A 25254-nucleotide genomic window follows, 5' to 3' on the forward strand; every position below is an offset into this window, starting at 1 on the left:
TCCCTACATGGATATTTTCATTTCTAAAAATTGTAGAGTAACTTCCACCCAGGCTTAAAGATGTATGTAAACTCCCCTCCCCTTCCCCCTTCCTCTCACCACATCCAGTTCGCTCATTTGCCATCTGAACAACGTATGCTTCAGAGAACAGTTTTCTCAGACGTATTTTGGAATATGCGCTTTGTAACATGCAATGCAGTGAAATTCAGGATTTATTGGTTTTTATAAAGATACTCCAAGTTAGTTTAAGAGCCTGTAACCAACTGCAAGTTTTGATTTAAATTATATATAAAAGAACCAGGCATATATTTTTTTCTTCCTTAAGAAAGCAATTCATACATTACTGCGAGATAGTCCCTTCTGGCTCATATAATGAACAAACTTTCTGGTTTTGTCTGGGAGGATGAGCGGGGTGCAGAGCTGGCAGGCCCAGCAGGTAACCCAAACCCGGCCAGGCCTCCCGTCCTTCGCTGGAACCCCCAGATCCCCTCTGCCATTAACTCTCCACCTTGCCCTGATCTGCTTGCGGATCCCTGCTGCTCCAGCGATGCTCTGGCGGGTTCCTCCCACCGCAGGGGCACGTTTTATCCCGAACATCTCAGCCACCTGCCCACGACTGTGCTCAATTATCACTTTTCAAATTAAACCCGTCCCACACAGCTTCCCCCCCACCAACCAACACAAACCCCAAACACTTGGGCTGCTCCGGCTGCCTTCACTCCTACTTTGTGAACTTGTACAAAGGTATTTTCACACTCTCACAACTACCAAAACAGACCGATTAAAAACAACTCACTGCCGCGTGCCTCCGAGGCTCGCTCCGCAATACAAGCCTGTATATGTCAAATAACTCCAGAACAGCCCCTCACCCCGCCCCAGAAAATTACTTCACCATGCCAAGAAGAAACGTAAGCTGATCCAAGGCCAAGGTTGGGTACAGAAATGAAAGGTAACAGTATGGATGAGATCACTGTGTTGTGATCTGGTTCCAGGGCCAGCCCGGGGCGGGAACACGGTGTGAGTGAGTGGGAAGGAACATGGTGCAATCCCTATTAACTTTTTAAGGAGGCTGCAAAAGAAGACGAAAAAACATGGGAAAAGGAGAAGCAATTAAACGTTCACGTAACAGAGTTGCTCACTTCACTTTCCTTTGTGCGCCGCTTCTGTAACTCTTCTTCCTGAATTTTGGTGAGCCGAACACACCAGACACTCGGATCTAACTAACCATCCTGTTCCCTGCAAAACACTATCAAATCTACTGCTTTACATACAGGAACGTTTATACCATCTCTACAGTCTAACCCATTTTCGTTTGCCTGCCTTCATTTATCAGTGTTTAAAATAAAACAAGAACCGAATTAATCAGACATCAAAATACCAGCCCTTCCTGCCCTTCAAAATGGCTTTAACCTCAGCGACTCTCCAAGATCGCCGTCTCGAAGAACCAAACTCCTACGTACTCCATCAAGTTTGGCTCCTTTTGCAGCTATTTCAGCAAGAACTTGACACACTAAGACTACAATTTTGAACTTTACATGAGGAACCAGAAAGTGAAGGCTAATCAGTATAAGAAAGTATTAAATACTGTTTCCATGATCTTTACTATCTATAAAGCCGTCAAGCTGGACTAGTAAGAACTCAAGTACGGCTGACTGTGAATTCCTCTCCCACCCCACTTAAGTGTCCATATTCTTAATATATATATATGTTTTGTTGTGCTTGTTTTCTGGAAGGTGGGGAAAGGTCTATATCTACAAGGAAGGTCGGGCATTTTCTGTGGTAAGCTGTTTTTAACTGCAGCCTAAAGTCACAGACCTTATACAGTGGAGAAGAAACCAACATATCTGCATCACTCCTGTGCTCTGTGGGGCTGAACATGGAGGAAAACTTTACATTTAATAATTTTTCAAAATCTATTTAAACGAAATCTGGTGCAGTAGGGAACAGTTCTTCTTACAGTGGTTTAAAAATAGATCCTGCTAACTTAGGAGACTGTTTAGGCAAAGTCATTTAGGGAAAAAAACAATGCAAATAATTTTTAATAGAATTAAACAGTGCCCCTACAGAATATACATTTGCTGGAAAGCCCTCCGACATCTTTGAGTTCAAATCAGCAAATTAATGTTGCTTTAATTTCAGATGTTATTTTTAATATGGCAACAACACATGAGTTTTTCATGTATGCGTCCCTACCATAGGCAGCTCTTAGCAATTAAAACAGGTGAACCTAATGAGATATCCTTTCATTGTGTTTCAACAAAGTATTTCTATGAACCTCGTCCTCACAGTCTTTAGCTCCCTCCAGTGCCATCGAATCAGCAGAACTGTAAAACTGCATTATTCTGACAAAATTAGTGACATCACTAATAAATAAAATTCAAATTATGTTAATAATTTGAAATGTTAATAAAAGCATATTCCCTTAACAACTGGGACCGAACAATCCAGCCAGTAAAAAGAAGAGACAGCCAAAGAACTAGACCTGAAGTAATAATGAAATGATGCTATCTGAAGGACACAAAATGCTTTATAAGCATTACTTATTGGTATTTGCACCAAGCCTTTCAGATGATAAAAGAATTAATACATTAATATTTCATGCTGGTTTCTATAACTTGAAGAAACAGAGCAATGTGCAAAAGCAGCGCAAGCCAAGATTCAGACAGTTCCTACATTTTTCAGCTTGTGTGTGGCTTGTACAACCTAAACCCTCAGCGCCGTGAATACAACTGCACCCTGAAAAACACGCAACAGCATTTTACACAGAATTGCTAGAGCTGGAGGCGGGTGGAGATGACACGAGCCCATGGGGCAGACCAGGACCTGTGACCGCACTGAGCTGCTGCAGGACAGCGACGGCTCCAGGGAGGAATCGGTCCCCGATGAGCCCAGAACACGGGAAGGACGAACCGCCGCTGGGCTTGAGCGCGGTGGCTGCAGCGCTTCACCGCCTTATTCAAATACGCTTCAAAGGCCTTCAGAGAAATAGTTCACATATTCAACATGCAAGAATATAAACCCAACACTGCAGTTTTGCCCACTTAGGTGCCATCCCCACTGAGATTTTTGTTGGGTGTTTTATCAAGTTGGGTTCTTTTGCAAACAAGCAGTAACGTTGCCTGTTGTCCCGCTCACAGGACGCTCAAATCTTCCATTTCTTTTATGCCAGTGTCACACGTGAGGGAAGCACAGTCAGTGTCTTCTCAGACGACCTGTCAATGCCTGTTTGGGAGCCGACAGCTCAAGCAGCTCCCATTCCAGCTGTAGCTTTTCTCACAGCCATGCTTCCCCCTGCCCTTTCTTTCCTTTGCCTTTATTTTGTTTTAATTTTCTTTTTCCAACTTGGGGGAAAAAACAAACCAACACCTCCAGGCCTCTGTTAAAGGAGAAACAGAACCTGGCATCTAGTATTAAATGCATCTGTAAAGAGCACATCTCTTGTTCTGAAGCGAGTTATAACGTAAAGTTGCTTGATCATAAAATTTAATACCAGGCATACTTAAAATTCATTTTGAAACAAACAAGTGATATGGAGCTACAACAGCAATTTTATAATTTTCATTTTGAGGACTACAGTGACATTCATCTTTGGTTACTGCGAAAAGCGTCACCTGCAAGTTCTGTGTTTCTGTGTTCTTTGGCCATACGATGAAACGAAGAAGTCAGATTTCAGTGCTTTTCTCTCCCTAGCACCCCTCACATCCAGGCAGACAGGAGCAAGAAGTCAAGCTCGACACCCAATTCAAGGGCAAACAGGAACGGTGAACACACTGCTCCTGTGGGAAAGCCATCCCCAGGGAGCGGCCGCTCCTCTAATCTCACAGAAATTTAACGCATCAAACAAAAAGAACTGTCAGTCAGCCAGTGTCATGATTTTGCTCTTTTGCTCTTAAAAGGAAAATCTAATATAGAACCTCCACCTTCTCTTACTCACATGTTGTTTGTGATAACATCAATACATGGTCATCAACTGCGGAATATTTTCCCAAACTGCATTTGAATACTTAGTGCTTTTAAGCCTACGCTTCACAGAATACTGTGGCTTTACAAAAGCTCACAAACAGCACTAATTCAGCAAGTGACATGATATGCCATTTTAGAATCTCTTAAATAAAACACTTTGGCCCTTCTCCCTGCCTTCCCCACTGACCTGCTAACTTGACTGACTTCATCTCAAAGCAGAATTTTTATCATTGTAAACATGTGAATCCTTTAAATCTCATTGCTCAAACAGAAGAATCACTATAGAAGATCTTGAAATATTAGTAAAAGGTCAAATCATGCAAATGATTGTAAAACAGATGGTAGGATATACCGTATATTTGAAAAACATATTTTGTTTGCAAAATTTATTTTTAATGTGGACTCTTCTAAGCTGCATGCTTCTATGACTAAAGTAACAGAGAATTAAGAACTTATGTGTGCACAGGGAAAGCAAAATCCCTGACAAGGCACAACCTCAGCCTGTTTGCTCTCTGGTTTCGGCACAGAGAGGTTTCCTATCGCGTTCTCTGACTCAGAGGAGCCGTCAGGTGCTGCAGAACAGGAACAAGATGGGACTGGAGTGGGAGAGCGGAGACGTGGGGGACGGACCAGGTGCGCGCGAAAGAATCGCTGGGTGAGCACCCAGGAAAAAGGAGGTGAGGGGAAATTTTGGAAAGACTTCTAAAATCCCTCCTTCTCTAACTAGCTTAAGACAACGCTACAATGAGGAAGTGATAATGCAGCTCTTTTAAACTATCGACTCTTTCTCACAGTTATATAAAACTGTTGTAATTAGCTAAACAATTGCTAAACGTGTTATTCATAGAATGTAACTATTTCAGCATTATAACTGTAAAATAGCTCTATCCTGAAGTTGAACCTTACACTGAGGAGAATACTGAGATCCAGATGGTACCAGAGACAACACACACTCACCCTGCAGTCTCAGCATCCTCACCCGCCTCCGTGGCGGCAGAAGGACCCGGAGACCTGGGCAGGGGTCACATCCAGCCCCATCCCGCCCTCTGCCGCGGGTCCCTGCGGCGCCAGGCAGTGCCGGAGCCTCGGCCACACACCAGCCTTGTGCAGAGAACCCCTGCGCTGAGGTGCGCCGTCCCTAACTGCTGAATTCACATCACTGACATGCTCTCTGGAAGCCTTTAGTCCCCCTGCCTCAGCGGATGGAGAGAAGGAGAAAGATCCTGGCCATTATGGCTGTGAAGCAAGTACAAAACAGCACAGTGAGCTCTACCTGTGCAGGGAGCGTGGAACAAACAAGAGATGGAGAAGAATTTCCTCTCAGCGGGCATTAATTTTGAAACACCACTGATGTCGGTTCATGCTTTTTTAACTTTCTTACACTGAAAAGAAAGTATCCCAAAGCCATGAATAACAACTCATTTTTGTACAAGTGGGTTGACTCCCACACACATGGACTCAATCACAATGGGCAGCAGAGAACAGGAGGGAAAGAAAAGCCCAAGGGAAGAGCCCAAGGTGTGCATTCAAGTTCCAGAAAACCTCCAGATCCCACTGGATGACCAAAAGTCATAAGATCCCTGCAGAGGACACACACATCTGGACCATCTCTCTGTCTGCAGAGGGCAGTGTCTCATGTTTGCATTTTAAATGGCTCAAATCTTAAACCTAAATTATTTATTAACAGATTAAAAATTTCTTCGACGTGAAAGGAACATTTAAAAAGTGTCAGGAGAAGAATAAGAATAAAACAGCAGTAGGAAAGATGAGAAGAGGTGTAAGGAGGTTTTTCTCATCCCCACATGCAGTGGATGTTCCCACATCAACATACATTAAGGGGTTATGAACCCAGCTGGGGCTTTGGCCGCCCTTCCAAAGCTGTGCTCGATACTCAAGTCTATTATTTTGTAAAACGACATAAACCCAGCACTTCTCTTATAATGTCTTACTGCAAAGCACTGAAGGATGCCCAGCACCCTCCCATGCTGCAGTCCTGGTTGAAATCTGTGCCTAAAACTTAATGGGCATCTGACCTTCACAGCCCACAGCTCTGGCAGTAACTGCAATCCAAAGCTGTGCAGGGGGCACAGAGCAGCCGGAATGGAACCATCATGACCCAGCTGTAGCCTGGATGGGCTCACCTATTGCTCTGATACCTGTAGCTAGAAACTATGTGATTTAAGAGTGCTGGAGACAATTGCAGGATTTCCATTTGCTCTGCATTACTATAATTAGAGCTTCCGGCTCAGGGTTTACACTAAGAACAGCAGCAAGGACTGCGAAGTGGGACAGACTCAGAGCAGATGGGTCAGACGGGCAGAAAGGCTGGAGAGTGACAAAGCGGTGTGTTCTGACACTGTTTACCCTGTATCAGGTGCTTATACATACCCAGCCTATAAGCACTATGAGACCATATGTAAAATACAGCTTTTAGCACACTACAGTGTTCTTAACCCCTCTTCCTCTACTCAGCAGCAAATTATTAGATTCACCCCCAAAAAGGGTGCCTAACTGCAGCAACTGATAACACAGAAGTTAATAATATGTGAGTACTAAATACAGCCATTCTCTGGGTTAGTTTTTTTCTACATTTTCCAGCCCAGGACCTTTTTGCAGCATCTTTAACACATTAGTTGTCCTTTATTGATTGTGATGTTCAAAACCAGTGACAGGTGCAGGGCTCTCCAGGTGGCACTTTTCCCTCGCCCCATCCCACCCACATGCACGTCCTGCAGCTCCAGCTTGTAAAACTACAGCTCCTGCCTTTGTATAAATGCACATGCACGGGAAGTTCAAGGAACAGGCTGCCAGCAAACAGATGAGAAACTTTAAAAAGGTCTGATGTGCTAGTCACCCAGAGCTGTATGCCGCATCAGAGCTGTACGCTGCATCAGAGCTGTACGCCGCATCTCAGTACAGGTTTTAAAGGAACACCATTGGAGCACTTGTGCAGATAAGCATATCCTTCATTTGAATTAAAAAAGATACCCTCCTTCCAATGAACCCACTTCCATTTGAGAGACTATGTTTTATTAACACTCCTAGGATTTTCTGTTTCTTTGCTTAAAGACAATATAATGGGGAAAGATTAAAAAAAGAAAAAAGGCTGATACAATGTACATTCGGGTCAGTGACTGTCTTGATTGTGGCTCCAAACACCAAGCCTTTAAAAAGGAAAAAACAAAACACAAACCACCCAAGCCCACACTGTTCTGCAGAGCTTCCTCCTGTTACCCACATCTGTTTCTACCAGTGTAAGCTGCAGAGATTTCGTGGAGTTACAGTGAAAAGGTATCCCAGGGAAGAAAAAATATCTTCAGCTAACATCACAATTGAAAAATGCAACTTTTCTAATATAGTACTGATTTCTAAGTAGTAAGTACTCAGGGAAACTGCCATACATTTGCATAGACATGTATGTCTCTAACTCTGTAGAATAAAAATCTGTCCCAGCCTCCTGCTTGTCCAGCATTAACCCATGATGATGATTTGTGGTATGGATGTCAGGAATAAATGTGAAAAAGTTCAGAATTTAAAACATAGACTATTTAAATGTGGATATTATAACCCAATTTGCCCTGTAATCCATACATGTATAAAAGCAGCATAGGCTTGTACAGATTCTGGTAATTACAGAGTTTTGTTTCAAAAAAACACAATGTTTCATACAATATAAACACAGTAATTGTCACTTTATCTTACAATCTACACTGTGATTTCAATTATGCACAAAGGGACTGCTCATGAGAACTGAACTGAGAGGGTAAATTGCACCCCTCATAATAATAGTAACAAACCTGTGTTCATTAGTGGCTGTTTGTTTTTAAAAGGTATTTGTTGAATTATTCCGAACATCTCCTACAGACTGGTGAAAAAAGAAAAATGCACTGGGTGCGGCACTAATCGCTCTTTTGTAAGACCTGTCTGGAGGGGAATCAGTTCCAGATCCTTCACAGCCATGGGGCTTTATCAGAAAACCACAGCGCACAATTCTGGCGTAATTTAGCAGGACCTTCTTCCATCCAGCCCAGCAGAAAGCTCTGAAACACACACACTGCACATCATTAGGGAAAGTCAGAGCTGGAATGGAGGTACCAGCCCCTGCACACAACAGCAGCAATCCCACCTATTTTTAGTTCACAATTCCAATAAGAAAACAGTTGAGAGCCTAGCGAAAACATCTTGGTGACAAATTTAATGGACTGAACACTGAAGTTACTATTTTTAAATAAAGTTCCTCTTTCAAAACAAGAAGCAATTAAGCAGCAGTGGAGCTGCAGCTTTCCCAAGTGTCTGGTAAGGCTTGGCTCCAATCTGATTGAAACTGGGAAATGGCTCAACACCTTTCTGATCCTCAAAACTGGTTGAGGGCCAGGCTCCTTTTTCTTTTTTCCTAGTTCAGTGAAGCAGCTCTGCTGTGACCTGTCCGGTCCTGCCTTGCCCTGTTTTCCCTCCCCACGAGGGATCTGCCTGCGCGCAGCTGCAACATCCACAACGAGGAGAAGGTGGAGAGGGAAACAGAAACAGAGCTCGTCACGCCTGCAGAGAGCCGGGGAACACGAGAAGTAACACCCGGCTCGGTCTGAGAGTCGCGCGGCTCTGAAAGCACCCGAAATCCACAACACGGAGCCTATCAGTACGTGCAAATTTGCTGAATGGGCCACATAATCACAACAGAGTGACTTAGAATCTGACACGTTATTCTCCAAATAGACATTTTAGTTACTGGTTCACTTGGTAACACACTGGGACAATAATGAGTATACATTATACGTGTAACACAAGTCACATATGATTGCTCCACGCTTCATACATACTACATGCCTTATTTTTGAAGTAAACTTTTAACAACTGGGGTATAGAATTAGAGTTAGGATTGAAAATACACAGATAACATACTTATATCTACATTTTAATGTGACACGGCACAGTCCGGAATGCTCTTTTGGGGAATATATCATCTACGCTGGTAAGACAAGAGAAGAGCTCTAAATCCATCCTCTCACCCCTTCTACAAAACCACTTAATCATCTCAAGATTCTTGATGACACTGCAATACTTCTTGGCACTAATGCCACAAAAGATTGAACAATAATGCACTTAACTCATCTGATTCCATTTAAAACCTCACACTGTCCAAAACCATCCAGGAGGTTTTACAGGTGTGAACTTTTACTTTCTTCTTGAAGAAGAGACATATCACACCTCCAATTTACAAATGCCGCAGCCTGGCCTTTGAGAACACAATGTGCGCATCCTAGAGCAGCTCAGCGCGGTGGAGCAGGGGGGAGCAGCGAGTCCTCCCGCCGAAACAGTGAAGCGAAACCTTTCAGGCCGAACCAAGACAAGAACTGAGACTGCACACACCTTAACTGCACGGCGTGCTCTTCGGGGCACACGTACTGACAGGCAGAGCTAAGGAAAAGACCAAAACAAAACCACAACCGGTGGACTCACACAAGACTAGTTCGCTCAAGACTGAATTTGATTGAAGAATATCCACAGAGCGGCCAGACACTAACATAAGATGATTGCCTTGCCAGGTACGAAGCTTCAAGATGCATAACTTCTCAACACTGTCCCTGACTTCATAACATCAAAAATAATTAAAATCTGAGACGCCTTTATAGCAAAAGTAGTGGACAGTTTATTCCAGACACAGCCTTCAGCAGCTTTGCGAGTATTACCAACATTGGCAATACTTGAACAAAAGTTAACACAATTGGTGGGGATTTTGCATGTCTATTGCTATTTGCATTTATTTCTAAAAAATAACTAGGCTTCAGGTGTGCTTTGTTTCCTATTTTGGTTTGGTTTTTGTTTGTTTAATTGTAAAGACCACACCTCTCGCCAAAGATCATACAGCACGACCCGGCCACCTGAACCGGGCTGGATGCTCCCTGGGCAGAGCACCCGCAGCTCCTTCCCTCCCCGGCCTTGCTAAGCCAGCCTTTGCTAAGCCAGCCCTTGCTGGCTCTTCCGTAGGGCTGCAGTTCACATGAGCCCTTTGGGGGAAGGGGAACCTTGCTGAGTACCCAAGGTACTTCACAGCCTTCAATTTACTGGGCAGCCGACACATTTCAAGTGTAAATCACCATTCAGGCACTGAAAGCCCTTAACTCAATAATGAATATGCTACAATTTAGCCTTATTGGTGGATACCCTTCTGAGATTTAACTAGTGTACCACAATACAAATATAGTAAACACAGAATTAAATTTAACTCTAACAACTGATTTTAATGTGCTTCAGGTACAAAAATCAATGTGTAAGGTATCACAGAGCAATCAATCAGCTCAAAAATGGTATTTCAAATCACAATTTCTGTATCAATGACATCCTGCCCACAAAACTATTCTTAATCACATGTAAAATTAGCTAGCAATTTATTTCAGTTTATTTAGGGATTAGTCACCTGCTATAAAAAATAATACTGAAAGAAGACTTAAATTCAGCTTCAGTTTGATAAACCTGTTAACCTAATATGAGCTTAATCTATTTCTTCATTTTCAGCCTGCGTCTCCTGAAGCAAGGATTTTATGACCATGTTCTCTGCATGCAAGCATGTGGTCTCAATAAACTTTTGAGCCTGCTGCTAGATTTATAGCAAATGTAATGCTGACATCTTTGTCAGGGGTCTCTCAAAAATAATCCATTCAGCAACACCTGTGAACGCAGGCAAGCACCCAGACAAAAGAAATTTAAACTTAAGCCCCCAGTGAAGGAAACGCTTCAGTGTTTTATCAGCCAGTGGAGTTCACAGCAGAGGAAAAGGAGAGAACATGCCAGTCAATGGCATGGAGTGCTCCCTCTCCCTGGGACCGGCAGTGATGTATTTGCACTGGCTCAGCCCAGGGAACGACTGGGAATCAAACCTGGCGCTTTTCCATTGTACCAAAGCACCAGCCTCATTTCATCCATGTATCAGAAATTTTCTGTTGCCTCCCATCCTTTGTAATACTGTTGCTCTTCATTCCTTTTTTAAAGCAAGTCTTTAACAAGGTTTTACAATATCATTTTAGGTTTTAGTTTGATAAAAGTATTCTCCTAATTGTCATACACTAATCTTGAAACGTTCACAGATCACAGAATGTCAGGGGTTGAAGGGCCCTGGAAAGCTCATCCAGTGCAATCCCCCCATGGAGCAGGAACACCCAGATGAGGTTACACAGGAAGGTGTCCAGGCGGGTTGGAATGTCTGCACAGAAGGAGACTCCACAACCTCCCTGGGCAGCCTGGGCCAGGCTCTGCCACCCTCACCAGGAAGAAGTTTCTTCTCATATTCAAGTGGAACCTCCTGTGTTCCAGTTTGTACCCATTGCCCCTTGTCCGACCACTGGTTGTCACCGAGAAGAGCCTGGCTCCATCCTCCTGACACTCACAAAAGCCACACAATTTAAGGATTGCTGTGTACAAAATAGTTTATTTTCCTGGTTCAAATTTTCTTAAAGTATGTGTATTTTTTCAGAACTGAGATTACAGGGGAAGGTTTGTTGCACTATCCCTACCATGAGAAAGTACAGGGTGTTCAAAAAGATGGACCCAACTTCAAAGCAAATCAAATTGGGTCCATCTTCTTGAAACACCCTATATATTCTGTGCTTAGTAAAAATAAAAAGAAATACAGAAAAAAAGGGCAATACCACAGTACAGGGAAGGCAAGCCAATGAATCTCGAGCTTTCAGCAGTCACGTAGCTCCACCAATTGTCTTCCTGTCCTTGTCAAATGTTAGGCCTGTCTTGCAGTAAATGCACCACTGGTGTGTTTAGCAGCTTTGCACCAGTAGCCCGATAGAGCGTTTACTAGAGTTGTGAGATTCCCTCACTCCAGGAACGCGTGGCACCATTTAAAGGATGAAAGGCTGCTCGCAGAACACCCAGGAGTTTCATGCAAACAGCGATATTTGTGACACCTGTTGCTAACAAATTTACTCACAGTAGGAGAACTCCATCTGGTCTAGGAGAGTTCCTATAAGGATGAATCCAGGCTATTGAATTTTTCTTAATCTTCACAATTATGAAAGAAAACCAGGATTATGTAGCAATGCTACGTTACTAGTTGTGTTTAATGATCTTGTGTAACAATGCAACACGCTAATCTCTTCAATAAATTATTTTGTGTCAAGTCTATAACACTGATTAATCGCTCCAAAGGGATTGCACACTGAGTCAGGGCCTTGCATGCACGCACAAAATCTTGTTTACTAATATATTATTTGCTTGAAAAATTTTATGAAGTCTCAAAACTTAACAAGTAACCACAATTGTCCACAAAAAGCAACGCTACACATCTCTTTGAAGCAACTGACCTGAGCCCATCCTCAAAACATGTCTTTGAATCAATGACCATATGGAAATGATTTCAAAATCCATCTTGATGGGAAGTTGGAAACACAACTTTTCAAGGTGGCAACTCATTAACTGATTTGCATAACTAACCCCAGGTATGTTTAACCTCAGGTACACACGGGTATAAATCCCAGAGTTGTCTGCAGAACCAGCACTCTGCTGGTAGGTCCCTCATTCTCCTTCACTTACAAACTCTTACCAATATGATCTTCACAGCAATTCTTCCAAAAGCCTCAGCAAACAAAAGATGCTTCTTCATATATTTCTAGCATATTCTCTCACACAATTAATTCCGCAACAAAAGCTCTGAGGATGGGAAAAGGAAAAAGCAGGAAGGAACTGGTGAACCTGTTGCCATTAAAATGCGGAAATTAATAAAAGTTTGAGTAATGGCAAGTTTTGGCTTATATTCCATCTCCTGTTGTATTGCATTTCAATTCTTCACCTTCACCCACAAAAAAATTCCACTGCATTTGAATGTGTATGTTTGCCACAAAAACCAGAGCAGAAGCCTGGGCAGGTGTCAGAATGTGGTGACTAACAAGTCCAGATACTACAGAACCAAAAAGACTGGAAAGCAGTTACAAAACTATGCATCTGACTTTGGCTTTTAAAACCCTCATTTTATTTTCTCTTTTTGAAACAGAAATCTCAGGGCTTATGCACTCTTTGTCATTTACCTTTATTGTTTCTTAAAATGTTTAAAATCATTTGGTGATGCAGCATGTTCTTTATCAAACAAAACAGTTTGCCATTTTTACCACTAGTAACAAGGAATCTGTTATTCTCTGCAGTGAATTATTTTTAAGTCTGTGTTAATGAACTGTATGGGTATAGGCAAACCATCAAGAAATCGGGCTATGGAACAACTTTGTCTGCAGAATTCTGAACTGTAGCCAAGTACTTTTAGTACAGAACAAACTTATGAAGCTGCATCATTCTTAGATTTATACAGCAGTAGTTACTCATACATTCACATTCTTTGATAACATCAACTTTGGTTTTAAAGCAGACTATTAAAGTAAAATATTAGCTCAGAGAAACATCCCAAGCAAACTACCCACTAGACTCACCACAGTACTCTTCACTGGCTCACTAAAACATCAATATGCTTTTTATTTAGTCCTGCCTTCATGGCACTGTCTTCATCTCCTTTTGCCATGCCAAATGAAACAGCTGTCAGAGGAAAACAGCAATCTGCTGAACAAACCATGTGGAGTCGACTCATGATCAGAGGACATTCACTATTTTATGGACAAATTTTATTTAAATAAAACGTTAACACTCATGCCAAAGTTTCAAAAATACTCCTGAGCAAGCATGTACCTAATCTTAGCAAATTTTCTGCATGTGGATTTGTTACTGAAAGAAATAGCTGTGGTAGAAAGCAAATGCTCCATTTGCACATGAAAGCAAATGCAACACATTCAGCAATGCACATCCATTTCCCCTAAACCAGGGATCCCTGACACTTGCACTTGGGTTCGTCCTGAACTCTTGCAGCTATTAGCAAGTGACACAATCTAAAAGGCAAAGTGTGATTATTTGAGTGCAGGACTGGCTCAAGATACAGGGGACAACGTTCCAACCCAGCTTTTTCACGCTCTCCAGATCAGGCCAGCTCTGCCGCCAGCTGAAGGTAAATCCCTCCTATTTACAACTGGACATGGAAAGGAAGTTGCAACTGCAGCCGAAGGCCAGAAAGGAGCTGACACATGAACAGATGTGTGGAACAAAGGAGAACCACAAGCGGGAAGCGATCGGGGGCAGCGGGTGCAGGGGGTACAAGTGCCAGAGCGAGGGAAAGTGGAGGCAGAAATGGGATTCCCAGAGCAAACAGTCAAACCGTTTTACAGTAATTCAGAGTGATGTGGTGGGCATTGCACAGACCTCAAAAGCCTGTGGTGTGGCTTCTTAAATTATTCACTTTTTGGACTTGTTAAAGGTCTTTCTGACATTATGGCTCATCACCTTTTTCACTTATCAGTGCTCCTAATTCATAAGACTCAAGCAAGCTTTTCCACTACACCTTCTGTTTTATCTTGCTTCATACTGGGATGTAACTTATTTCAAAGACGGAGGAGTTTATCTGAGGTTGAGTGTAGCTTGAAATTACGAATTTATGATTAGCTGCCACAACAGTGGGAACATGTGTTGGATTCATAATCCATTTATTGGCTAAATTTAGGTAATCTGGTTTTCACAGCACTTGCCAGCAGGCACATCCCTGCTATTGACGGTCAGCAGGAAGGGCAGACACACTGAGTAGTCAGGTGTAATACAGCTGCCTATAGATTTGGACTCATTTTCTTGGTAGTGACTTCACTAAAGTCATGCAAAGACAAGAGTCACTGCGCTTCCCATCATCCACAGCAACCTACTTCTGCACCTAACACCCCATTGGACTGCAGAGAAAATATAACCTGGGCTATACTTTCTTAAACTGAAATTTAATCTTGTTTAAAACATGAACTTCTATTCCCTCAGGATGAAGATGACTAGGGAGAAGACCCTAATTCAGTTATCTCTAAGCGTTTGGGAATAAAGTACAGTGGGTTTTATAATCAAGACTAAGGATTAGAAGTCAGATGATCTGGATCTATTCCTTGGTTTGCCAAAGAATTCACGCAGCAGTAGGCAAGTGCATCGGTTTTAGATCAGCAAAAGGGGACATGAAGATTTTTCTTCCTCACGGGAATGGTTAACAATATAATTGTTAGTGTCCGTAAGAAACTCATGTGTGCCGGGAATATAGGCCAGGGAAATTCCTGTCCTGCTGAATGTGAGTACACAGATGTAGCTCCCAGAGCTGGAGGAGACCAGGGCAACTACTCTGCCAAAATCACATCGCGTGGAGAGAAAGTAAAAAGAAAAGACTAACAGTAGTACCACGGATAAGTCAGGCACTATTTAAAAAGGTGAGACTTTGAGCAAATGCACTTTACTGCATGTTCCATGAAGGGAACTTCGTCCTGAAGTGAAATCAACATGGAAGAAAAATCAGTAAGTGCTCAGAGTGGAGCTCTTAATTGCTCTCTACAAGTCAGCAAATCCAGAAATAAAACACACCATAAATCTTAATAAAAATATAAAGCATTTACAACCCATAACAAATTAGAAATTAAAAAAAACCCAGCACGTCCACATGTGCTGATCCTTCAGCAGCCCTGCGCAGCGGTCGGCTAATAGCTGCACTCCCCTCCTTTCTTTGATAAGTATTTTAAAAACAAACATCTTTAAAAGCACTCCTCATAAAGCCTGCCGGAGCAGCCTGGCACAGCTTTAAGCTCTCAGGGTGGCTCTGCTGGTGCTGGAAGTTGAGAAACGCGACCCAGCGCCCAGGCAGCCCCTGCGGTGCTCCCGCCCTCCCGAAATGGCAGAAGAGCGGGCGGCAGGAAATAGCGTGAGAACGGGCTCCCCGCGCCGCTTCCAGCCCTTCCTGAGCACAGGGGCTGGGAAACGGGCTGCAAGGACCAGCTCTGACATTATTTCCTTTTCCACCCCAGCCGAAACCAGGAAGCGCCAGCGAGGAGATACGCAGAGAAAGCATGGCTTGAAATGAAGCGCAAAATCAAATCTGTGGCCAAGGAGCCTAACTAAGCCGAGACCAGCTAAAGCAAAAATTCAAGTATTTGTTGAGCACAGCCTAATATAAGCAAGTCTAGAAAACACACTAGGAGGCTTTGCTTTCGACCCTCTGCCTTGCTCTGGTGAGACCCCCCTCCAGTGCTGGCCCAGCTCTGGAGTCCTCAGCACAGGACACACATGGACCTGCCAGAGATGGTCAAAGGAGCCACAAACACATAATCGGTGGGATGGAAAACCTCTGCTACAAGGGAAGGCTGAGAGAGTTGAGTATGTTCAGCCTGGACAAGACAAGGCTCCAGCGAGACCTTACTGCAGCCTTTAAGTACTTAAAAGGGGCTGATAAGAAAGATGTGACAAACTTTTTAGCAGGGCCTGTTGTGAGAGGACAAGGGGTGATGGTTTTAAACTAAAATAGGGGAGATTCAGGCCAGACAAGAGGAAGAAATGTTTTACACTGAGGGTGGTGAGAGCCTGTCCCAGGTTGGCCAGAGAGGTGGTGGATGAACCATCCCTGGAGACATCCCAGGCCAGGCTGGACGGGGCTCTGAGCAACCTGAGCTGGGGAAGATGTCCCTGCTCATGGCAGGGGGGCACTGGGGAGCTGGGAAGGGCCCTTCAACCCAAACTATTCTGTGATTCTATGATTTTAATCCAATGGTTACTGACATCAAAGCAATTTTCTTCAGGACATCCCCAGACTTTGGCTCAGACCTTACAGGACAGGGCTGGCATCCTTCATGCCCTTATGCCACAAACAGCACATTTGAATGGGAGAGATTCTACTTACAAATACATAGCTTATCTGCTAGGTATTTGTGAGGCTTTAAGAACAGAGCTTTTCAAATGAAAACTGAGGTAGAAGTATTAGCAACAACTGCACTTCAAGAGATCTTGTTTATATTTGACAGAAGGCGTATATTTGACAAACAGGTCTTGGCACATTATAGTGGAAATGGCTCCTATATTCTCAATATTAAGTAATACATTCTGAATAAATGCAATCCTGAGCCTTCAGGGAAGAAACATGAAGGATGGTAAATAATTTATTTATCACCGTTTGGGGTTTTCTATATTCCAGACACATCTGCGTTCTTCCATTTATTATTAGCCAGAGCAGTATCAAATGGAGCTTCAGGACCAATGTTCGTGCTCTGCTGTACACATCCCCATGCGATGCAGAGCCATGAAACGTGGTCTCCTCTTAGCCAGTGTTCCCCCCTCATGGCTAAAACATGTTCCTCTCAGAGAGAAACTGGTGACAAAACCTCACAGCCCATGTTGTTCTAAAAACAGAATTGAAACTAATTACTTAGTAAGTCCAGTTAAGAAAAGGGAAACAAGCTCCTTTCCTTTCTCTGCCTCTCAAGACTGTCAGATATGCCCATGCAGGAAGTTCAGTAAAGCTCACGATGAGCAGAGGCAGCTACTCTCTCAAAATGAACAGGGTTCCTCTGACATGACATTTTCACTTAAGCAGAGAGGTTGAGCATAAAGGACAGGGAAGCAGAAGGGCTCTCCAGCAGCTGAGGTTACTGCCTGGGCCTCCCGGCTTCACACCTCCAAAGATCACAACTCCAGTTACACGGAGACTCAGGACGGTACCTGTAGCTTTGGGTAAAGTCATCTTTCTGAGCCAATGCAACCAGGAACTTGGTGGAGCAAGGATAAAAGCACGTATTAATGGCAACTTCTTATGGGCAGACATTGAAAAATGGCAGCAAGTCAGCAGGAAGTATTGCAGCTCAAGTTACTGCTCAGGAGCAGGTGAAAAGCACAACTGCCAGACTCCTGAAATACCTACTTTCAAGGTAGGTAGATGTGACACATGAGGCTGAGAAATATATTAGTTCCCACTTTTCTGGGAAGGGACAAGAAGCAAAGCAGCAGCATCCCCTGCCGCACTCTGTCCCGCTCTGAGAGCTCCCGACGCATCCGCGCGTTCCCTTCTTTCCTCAGCACAAACTCTGGCAGAGCTGATGCTCCATCTCCCCATCATCTTTCTTTTCAAGACACTCCAGCATCCTGCAGCTACGCCATGCAGTCCTGAACTCTGGCAGCACCTTCTGCTGGACTGGAGCTAAGCTGCCTACACCGAGAACAGTTTTAATCAAGAAAAGCACAACTGTAAAAGCAGCAAAGTTGAATAGAAGGGCAGTAGGTGAGTCCCCAGTACCTCACCATCCCACCACTGACAAGAGGTGGAAATAAGAGGAGGGAAGGACTGGTGCTGCAATGCCCCACTGCCCAAGGAGCAGCCCACCCTCCTCAAGAAGCTCCACACACGTTTCCTGCAGGTTTGGCAGAAACAGAAGCGAATTTCATTTTGGTATTAACATCTCTGAAAGCCAAACAAACGCCTGTACGATATACGTTCTCACTGTTCCCTGCTAAAAGACAGACAAAAATGATTTTAAACATTTGGCAGAATCTCCTTGCAAAGCTTCCTATATATAAATAACCCTGTCACTTTCCAAGAGTGAAAATAACTTTTCTTAGAGAATGCAGAATGTTAAATGAGCCCATACCAAGACAAACTTTACACCAAGCAATTCACACTTCAACAAATGACAGTTTAAAAAAATTAAAGCTGTTACAAACAACTATAAGAAGGGTTTTTTTTGTGAAAAAGAAACATTGTTTGGAATTCTAAAGTAATTCACCGAACAAAGAATCCATTAATATTTAAGAACTGATTCAACTTTCAACAGCAAGAAGGGATTTTTTGGAAGCTGGATTGATTCTGAAAAAGACACTTTCCTGCCTTCCATTTTAAGTCTGTCTTTCTTGTTTTAAACTGGGACTCCAAAAGGGGAAAGTGTTTAGAACCCAGGACTCCTCTCTGAAAGAACTGACAACTCTAACACAGTTTGTTCTGCTTTCTCTTCTAACTTCTATTAGCCCTAATGACAGCGCCTGCACATTCAAATTCAAATAGTCTTCACCTGATAAATCTCAGCTACCATTTATATTTTGCCTTTGCCACATTGTTTTAGAGTGTGCTCGCCAGGTTAATTTCAAGCTCCCAGCTGTCAGATCGTACAGGCAGTAATTTTTGTCAGGTCTCTTGAAAATTTGCTATGATAAAAAAAAGCTCAGAATTTCAAAGTGATGTTACCACCAAGGAAACATTTTACCATGAAAAACTCTCACTTTGCATATTCTGTTACTCAAAACAACGCCAATGCACAAGCAAAAATGCCAGAAAGGACAAGAGCTACCCAAACTATCAACCGGAAAACTCCTTCTGCAAGAAAACAACGCCATATACTTTACTATCAACTTGAATAAATATTAGAATTATGAAATAATTTTAGAAGGAGACTGTAATGGTATCTTAGAAAAAAGATCTGTAGTTTGTCAGCAATGCACAAGGTTTATTTTTGGCTCCACAGCCCATGATGTAGAATCCAGTGTTCCACTAGGTGGAGCAGGACGGTAAAACCACCCCCTTGCTCACCCAATGAAAAGTCAATCCCAGCAATCAGGGCTGATAAGAACTTCAGTTTTCTTCTGTGCATTCAGGGCTGAACAAAATTTGTTCCTCTTCCAAAAAAGGGCAACGCAAAACCCACTTGGTGCTTAATATTTACTTCTTCCCGTCATAGCAGTTGACTATTAACAAACAGTAACCAGAAACAGAGACCCAAACACTACCAGAAACTAGTTTTTTTTCTATTTCTATCAGCTTTACACTAGAAAGACAAAATTTACTGGAGAGTTGACAGAAAACGAAAATCTTGTTTCTATTTTGCAGCAACCGAACTGGCAAAAAACCCATGCCAAATGATCAAACATTAGTCACCTCATGCAAGAGACATTGCTCCACATCAAACAAATTCACACTAGAAACAATGGCAAAACTTCAAAGGGGCTCCGAAAGACCTGGAGCTGGGCAGGTCACAGTAAAATTATCTCCCTGCTCTCTTTTCAAACAGAGCTATTAATAATTGTTGATTTACCTTTAAGTCTAACTAAGCAAACAAAAAATAAAGAACCTTACCATTTTTATTTCATCAAATGTTCTTTTAAGAGACAAAGTAGCAGACAACGAACTGCAGTCGCCCATCATTACGTGAAATGAGAAACCTGCATTTTCTTGACCATTAAACGTAATTTCAGCTTCCCCCAAAAGAAGTGGAGAGAGTATAAACTAATAAAGAACAGTTTTAACCATTAACATTCCAAATTGAAGTCCTGCAATCCTTGAGTATACACAACAAAAATACCAGGAATGCTCCCAGTTATCACAAACATCTTGCTGTAAAAAAAATTCTGAGCTGTACATAGTATATATGTGATAAATAACTACAAACATGCAGCAGTCTCTCCTGACAATACCAATTATCACAGTGGTATAAAGAGCAGAAGAGAATGAATCATTCAGTGATATGTGCAGCAAGGCACATAAGAACCCTGGTGAGTGCTCCCGGGCTGCTGCCCATCTCTGCCTTCACATTAATAAACCGCACTAAAAACAAAAGCTACAAACACAAAACTTGTTTCACATCAATATACTTTCCAACTTACTAAAACTAGCTGTAGTATCTGAACCTGCATTAAAGTGCCAGGCTGTAGTAAGAGCATTTGAAGACATCTGCAAGGTTTTCACCCTGGATAATATTGTCTAACTGAATGCCAGCTTTTCCTGCCTGTCTGAATAGCTGATTAACAGGAATCCACTATGGAGCATCCACTCCTTTTCCAAGGTAAGGAAAAGCTCGCAGCAGTACCATCCAAATCACCGTCCTTAATGCTCGATGCTAACATTGGCGTATCACCATCCGTACGGAGCAGAACACAACCAATACTCACTACTGCGCGCAGTCGATCAGCTGGTACTCGTTAGATCTCTCGTAGCAGGCTTTCACACCTTCGTCTTGCCAAAGTGTTTTTGTATGTTCATAAAACTCCTGAAAGAGTAAAAATAGTATTAGCAAAACGGGTTATTTATGAAGAGAACTGGTAAACGGTCACATATCGTTACCACCACAAAGAAGGGTAAATGGCAGCGTATTTAACAAAAAACTTCAAGCGTGTTTTAGAACCCAACTACAAGCTCCGTTGGCTTTTTTTTTGTTGTTACCTTCAATTCAGGATTTTGTAACGCTTGAAGAAATGCTTCTCGACCATTTTGATCGAGTCCAACTATATACTGAAATCTGGAAAGAAGGGTTAACTTTTCACTAATGATAATTCTGTTGGCATAACCCATACCATTTGGTAGCATCTGGTCTTTAACTCACAATTCACTGTATATTGGCTGCCAAGATTTTTTGGCTGTCAAGGTTTTTTTTTTTCATTCTTCAATGAAACATTAGTCCTCGGGAACTTTTACATAAAGGTACCAAATGCTGAGTAGCTTTTACTTGACCTTCCACGTTAGTGAGGACCTTTGGGGACTATATCGGCATCAGTATCTTTCTTAACTCTGTATCGCTTAAAGTACTTGCAGAATTTATTCTTTTGTCACACAAAAGGATAAAGAACTACAGAAGAAATACAGTGACACAAAGCTAGATAACTCAAAGTACTTGCTTCATCCTGCATTAAAGTCAACAAATAACTACGCAAACATAAGTTTACAGAAAATGCAATAGAACAGAAAGATTCTTCATCACCTACAAATGTACAACAGAAGTATAAAGAGTTGGTGTCTTAATGAAAAAGTCACTGCCTAGTAAAACCACCACAAAAAATGAGACACCAAAGTCCTTCCTCACTACGACCATGACATTCTGTTACACAAGTGATATCAGCCAACTATTTCACACAGTTTATGAACTCCTTCATACCCAGTGGCAAACCATTTGGAGCAGTTGCTGCAATCAGACTCTTAAATGGGATGAAAGTAAATCCAGTTCCTGGCCCTAACACAAACACTTTGATAATAAAAAGCCTAGGATTTAGTTTAACAGAACCATGCCATATTGTTCAGAAGAGTCCTCCCTGTGTTTTAAGGGCAGTTCTTGACTTCCAAGAAAATATGTGGATTATAATAAAGAGATAATGATCAATGTTTGTACCTTATTATTCAATATATTCATCAATGATTTGGACGAGGGAATAGAGTGTACTATCAGCAAGTTTGCTGATGACACCAAGCTGGGAGGAGTGGCTGACATGCCAGAGGCTGTGCTGCCATCCAGAGACCTGGACAGGCTGGAGAGTTGGGCAGGGAATAATGTAATGAAATATAACAAGGGAAAGTGTAGAGTCTTGTATCTGGGCAGGAACAACCCCAGGTTCCAGTATAAGTTGGTGAATGACCTATTAGAGAGCAGCGTAGGGGAAAGGGACCTGTGGGTCCTGGTGGACAACAGTATGACCATGAGCCAGCACTGTGCTCTTGTGGCCAGGAAGGCCAATGGTACCTGGGGTGGATTAGTAGGTCGAGAGAGGTTCTCCTTCCAATCTGCTCTGCCCTGGTGAGACCACATCTGGAATATTGTGTCCAGTTGTGGCCCCTCAGTTCCAGCAGGACAGGGAACTGCTGGAGAGAGTCCAGCACAGCCACCAAGATGCTGAAGGGAGTGGAGCATCTCCCGTGTGAGGAAAGAGCTGGGGCTCTGGAGCTGGACAAGAGGAGACTGAGGGGGGACCTCATTAATGTTTACAGATATATAAAGGGTGAGTGTCAGGAGGATGGAGCCAGGCTCCATTGGTGACAACCAATGACAGGACAAGGGGTAATGGGTTCAAACTGGAACACAAGAGGTTCCACTTAAATTTGAGAAGAAACTTCTTCCTGGTGAGGGTGGCAGAGCCTGGCCCAGGCTGCCCAGGGGGGTTGTGGAGTCTCCTTCTGTGCAGACATTCCAACCCGCCTGGACACCTTCCTGTGTAACCTCATCTGGGTGTTCCTGCTCCATGGGGGGATTGCACTGGATGAGCTTTCCAGGTCCCTTCCAACCCCTCACATTCTGGGATTCTGTGACTCTGTGAATTAGCAATAAAATGCTTATAATACTCCCTTTATGTCTGCCCTGCTAATCTGAACTATAACCAGTAATACCCATGCAATCCTTTCAATATGGTTATTAACTGTCCGTGTGGAATGGAAAAGGAATTTCAGTTCACATTCTTTGAACTTTCTATTGACATGCCAAAATCAGGCCCTACAACAAGTCACCAGTAATAGATTATTATACTAACACACAGTGGGGATTTGGGGGCGGGTTTTTATTGTGTTTCTTTGGTCTTTTTTGGTGTTTAGGATTTTTTTTTAACTGAACTACATTACTTGTGATAGCCAAACATGAGGTCTTTAATTAATAAACAACCTTTTGTCCTCAGGCTACCTGAAATATATCTTCACATATTTTGGGACTAATGCTGCCCCAGTTTACACATCTGTAAACTAGGAAGGTGTTCACCAAAGAAAAGCTGGAGCCAGGCTTCCAGAGTTCTACTCTTGCTTTATTGGAAGCTTACTCACACTAGGAACTGATTTTGAAATTAAGACATAGTAGCTAGTTGGAAAAAAACAGATTCTCCCTTCCAATACACCTACACTAACCACAATTCTGAAATAATATTTAAGAGAAAGAATAACATAAGAAATCCTCAGCATCCCATTTGAGTCATGGAATGTAGCCTGGGGCTGCTCTCAGGGAAGGCAAGTAAAACCACAAGATTTGTTACGTATTGAGGCAAAACGGGGTCTTTAGAGGCCACCAGAAAAATCAAGTCGGCAACAGGTTTGTTTCTCTCTTTTTTTTTTTTTTTTCCAGTTAAATAGGTCTAATTAGTATGAGATCTCTAAAAATAATGAGTTAGGAAACAAATTAACCAAAAGTAGCAGGCAAATTTCCTGAAAATAAATAACCAGAAAACTAGTCCTTACATGTCTGGCTCTTGTTTCCGTAACACTGAATCATTTGCTGGCACATTTAATATAACAGACTCTACAGCAGCATCAACACAGGTTTCTCTTGCACTATAAAATGGAACTCCTAATAAAACAGCTAAAATAAGCAAATAACATGAACTAACGATTTGCTTTGAGATGACATTCCACAATAAATAGGATTTAAATGTTAGGTTCCAAACAATCCATCGTATTTGTGAAGTATGATCACATTATCCATTCTTGCCTAATGCATACTTAAAAACGGGAAAACCTCAGATAACTGAAGTTCCAAGGACCGTGACTTGCTGATGGCGAGGAAGCCTCATGTGTCATCACACCATAACACCACTAGACCTAAAAGCTCCTATTTATGTGAAAAGAAATGTACTTCAGTATTAACATTTTATTTATTAGACGACACTTTCTCCACCTGCGGAAAGTTTCTCCATACAATGCATCAACAGGCAACATTTGTAAATCGCTTGTAATCAGTTCCAGAAATCTGTGCAGCCCCCTAGAGAAAAAACCCATCAGCAAAAATCATCAAGTTAAAGGGATGCTTGAAAAACAGCACTTTGATCCAGAAAGAACTTACTGACCCAGTTCTGGATTAGAAAAGGCGTGATGCACAGTGAAATCAGGTTAAAAATCTACTTGTATTAGAAAATTCCAACAAATTGGATAAATGGTGGATGGTAAACTAGTTTTATTAAAAGGCAAACCAGACAAAGTGTTAAAGAACTTGGAGGTTGAGTGTTTTGGTTGTTAAAAAATACAATCCTCAAGGGACTAACTCCAGGCCTGGGAAAAAATAAGGAACCAAGATCAGCTTTTGAAAGGTATTCTGAAAGGATAAAGTATTAGTAGAAAATGAAAGAGGAAAACTGGCCATGCTACCTACAAGGTTTTGTTCCCTCCAGATACAGAAATACTCAGGAGACTTAAAAAAAAAATGTTTATGAAGAAATGTTTCATGGGCATCAGGATGCTGGCAGGGAAGAACACTGGCACAGCCCTTGCCACTGCGACACCATGTTCGCAGGAACCTCAGCATGAACATGCAACATCACCTTTCCTTTGTAAAATATAATATAGGTGCATCTATCATTAGAACAGCATATTTACTAATTCCAGCAAAAGTCAATGCTGTTGAAAAACAACAACTTACCTACACAAAGGTGTGTATGACCATTACACAATGCTGTGGTTAAAACTGGGATTCAATTCCTGGGCAAAGTTCACTGTCCCATTTCATACTAAGAGTTTTAAATAGGTCATCCACTTACAAACCCAGCGATTAAAGGTCAAACCAAACCAGCTTCTAACTGTACAACTGCATCTTGGAGAACATTTGCTTCCTGAGGTGCTCAGCTTTTAAAAATAACATTAACCGTGGGTTTCAAACTCCTTTACAAACCTGCTCTGCAAGGCACATGGACCTTCCCTTCATTACAGGCAGTTCTGGATTCCACTAACGAACTGTATGTGAACAGGACACGGTCACA

At 42.3% G+C, this 25254-nt stretch overlaps 1 protein-coding gene across 4 annotated transcripts in view; it reads right to left on the reverse strand.

The window, feature by feature from the left end:
- Positions 1–25254, reverse strand: part of GNAS (GNAS complex locus) — a 140603-nt gene that overhangs the window by 16160 nt on the left and 99189 nt on the right. For all 4 annotated transcript variants that reach the window (XM_065032425.1, XM_013371299.3, XM_065032426.1 and 1 more), the window contains exon 5: positions 20713–20810. In XM_065032425.1, coding sequence (XP_064888497.1) covers positions 20713–20810 — 98 coding nt within the window. The remainder of the gene's footprint in view (positions 1–20712; positions 20811–25254) is intronic.

The sequence above is a fragment of the Columba livia genome, chromosome 16, assembly GCF_036013475.1.
Source record: "Columba livia isolate bColLiv1 breed racing homer chromosome 16, bColLiv1.pat.W.v2, whole genome shotgun sequence".
Taxonomy (NCBI): Eukaryota; Metazoa; Chordata; class Aves; order Columbiformes; family Columbidae; genus Columba; species Columba livia.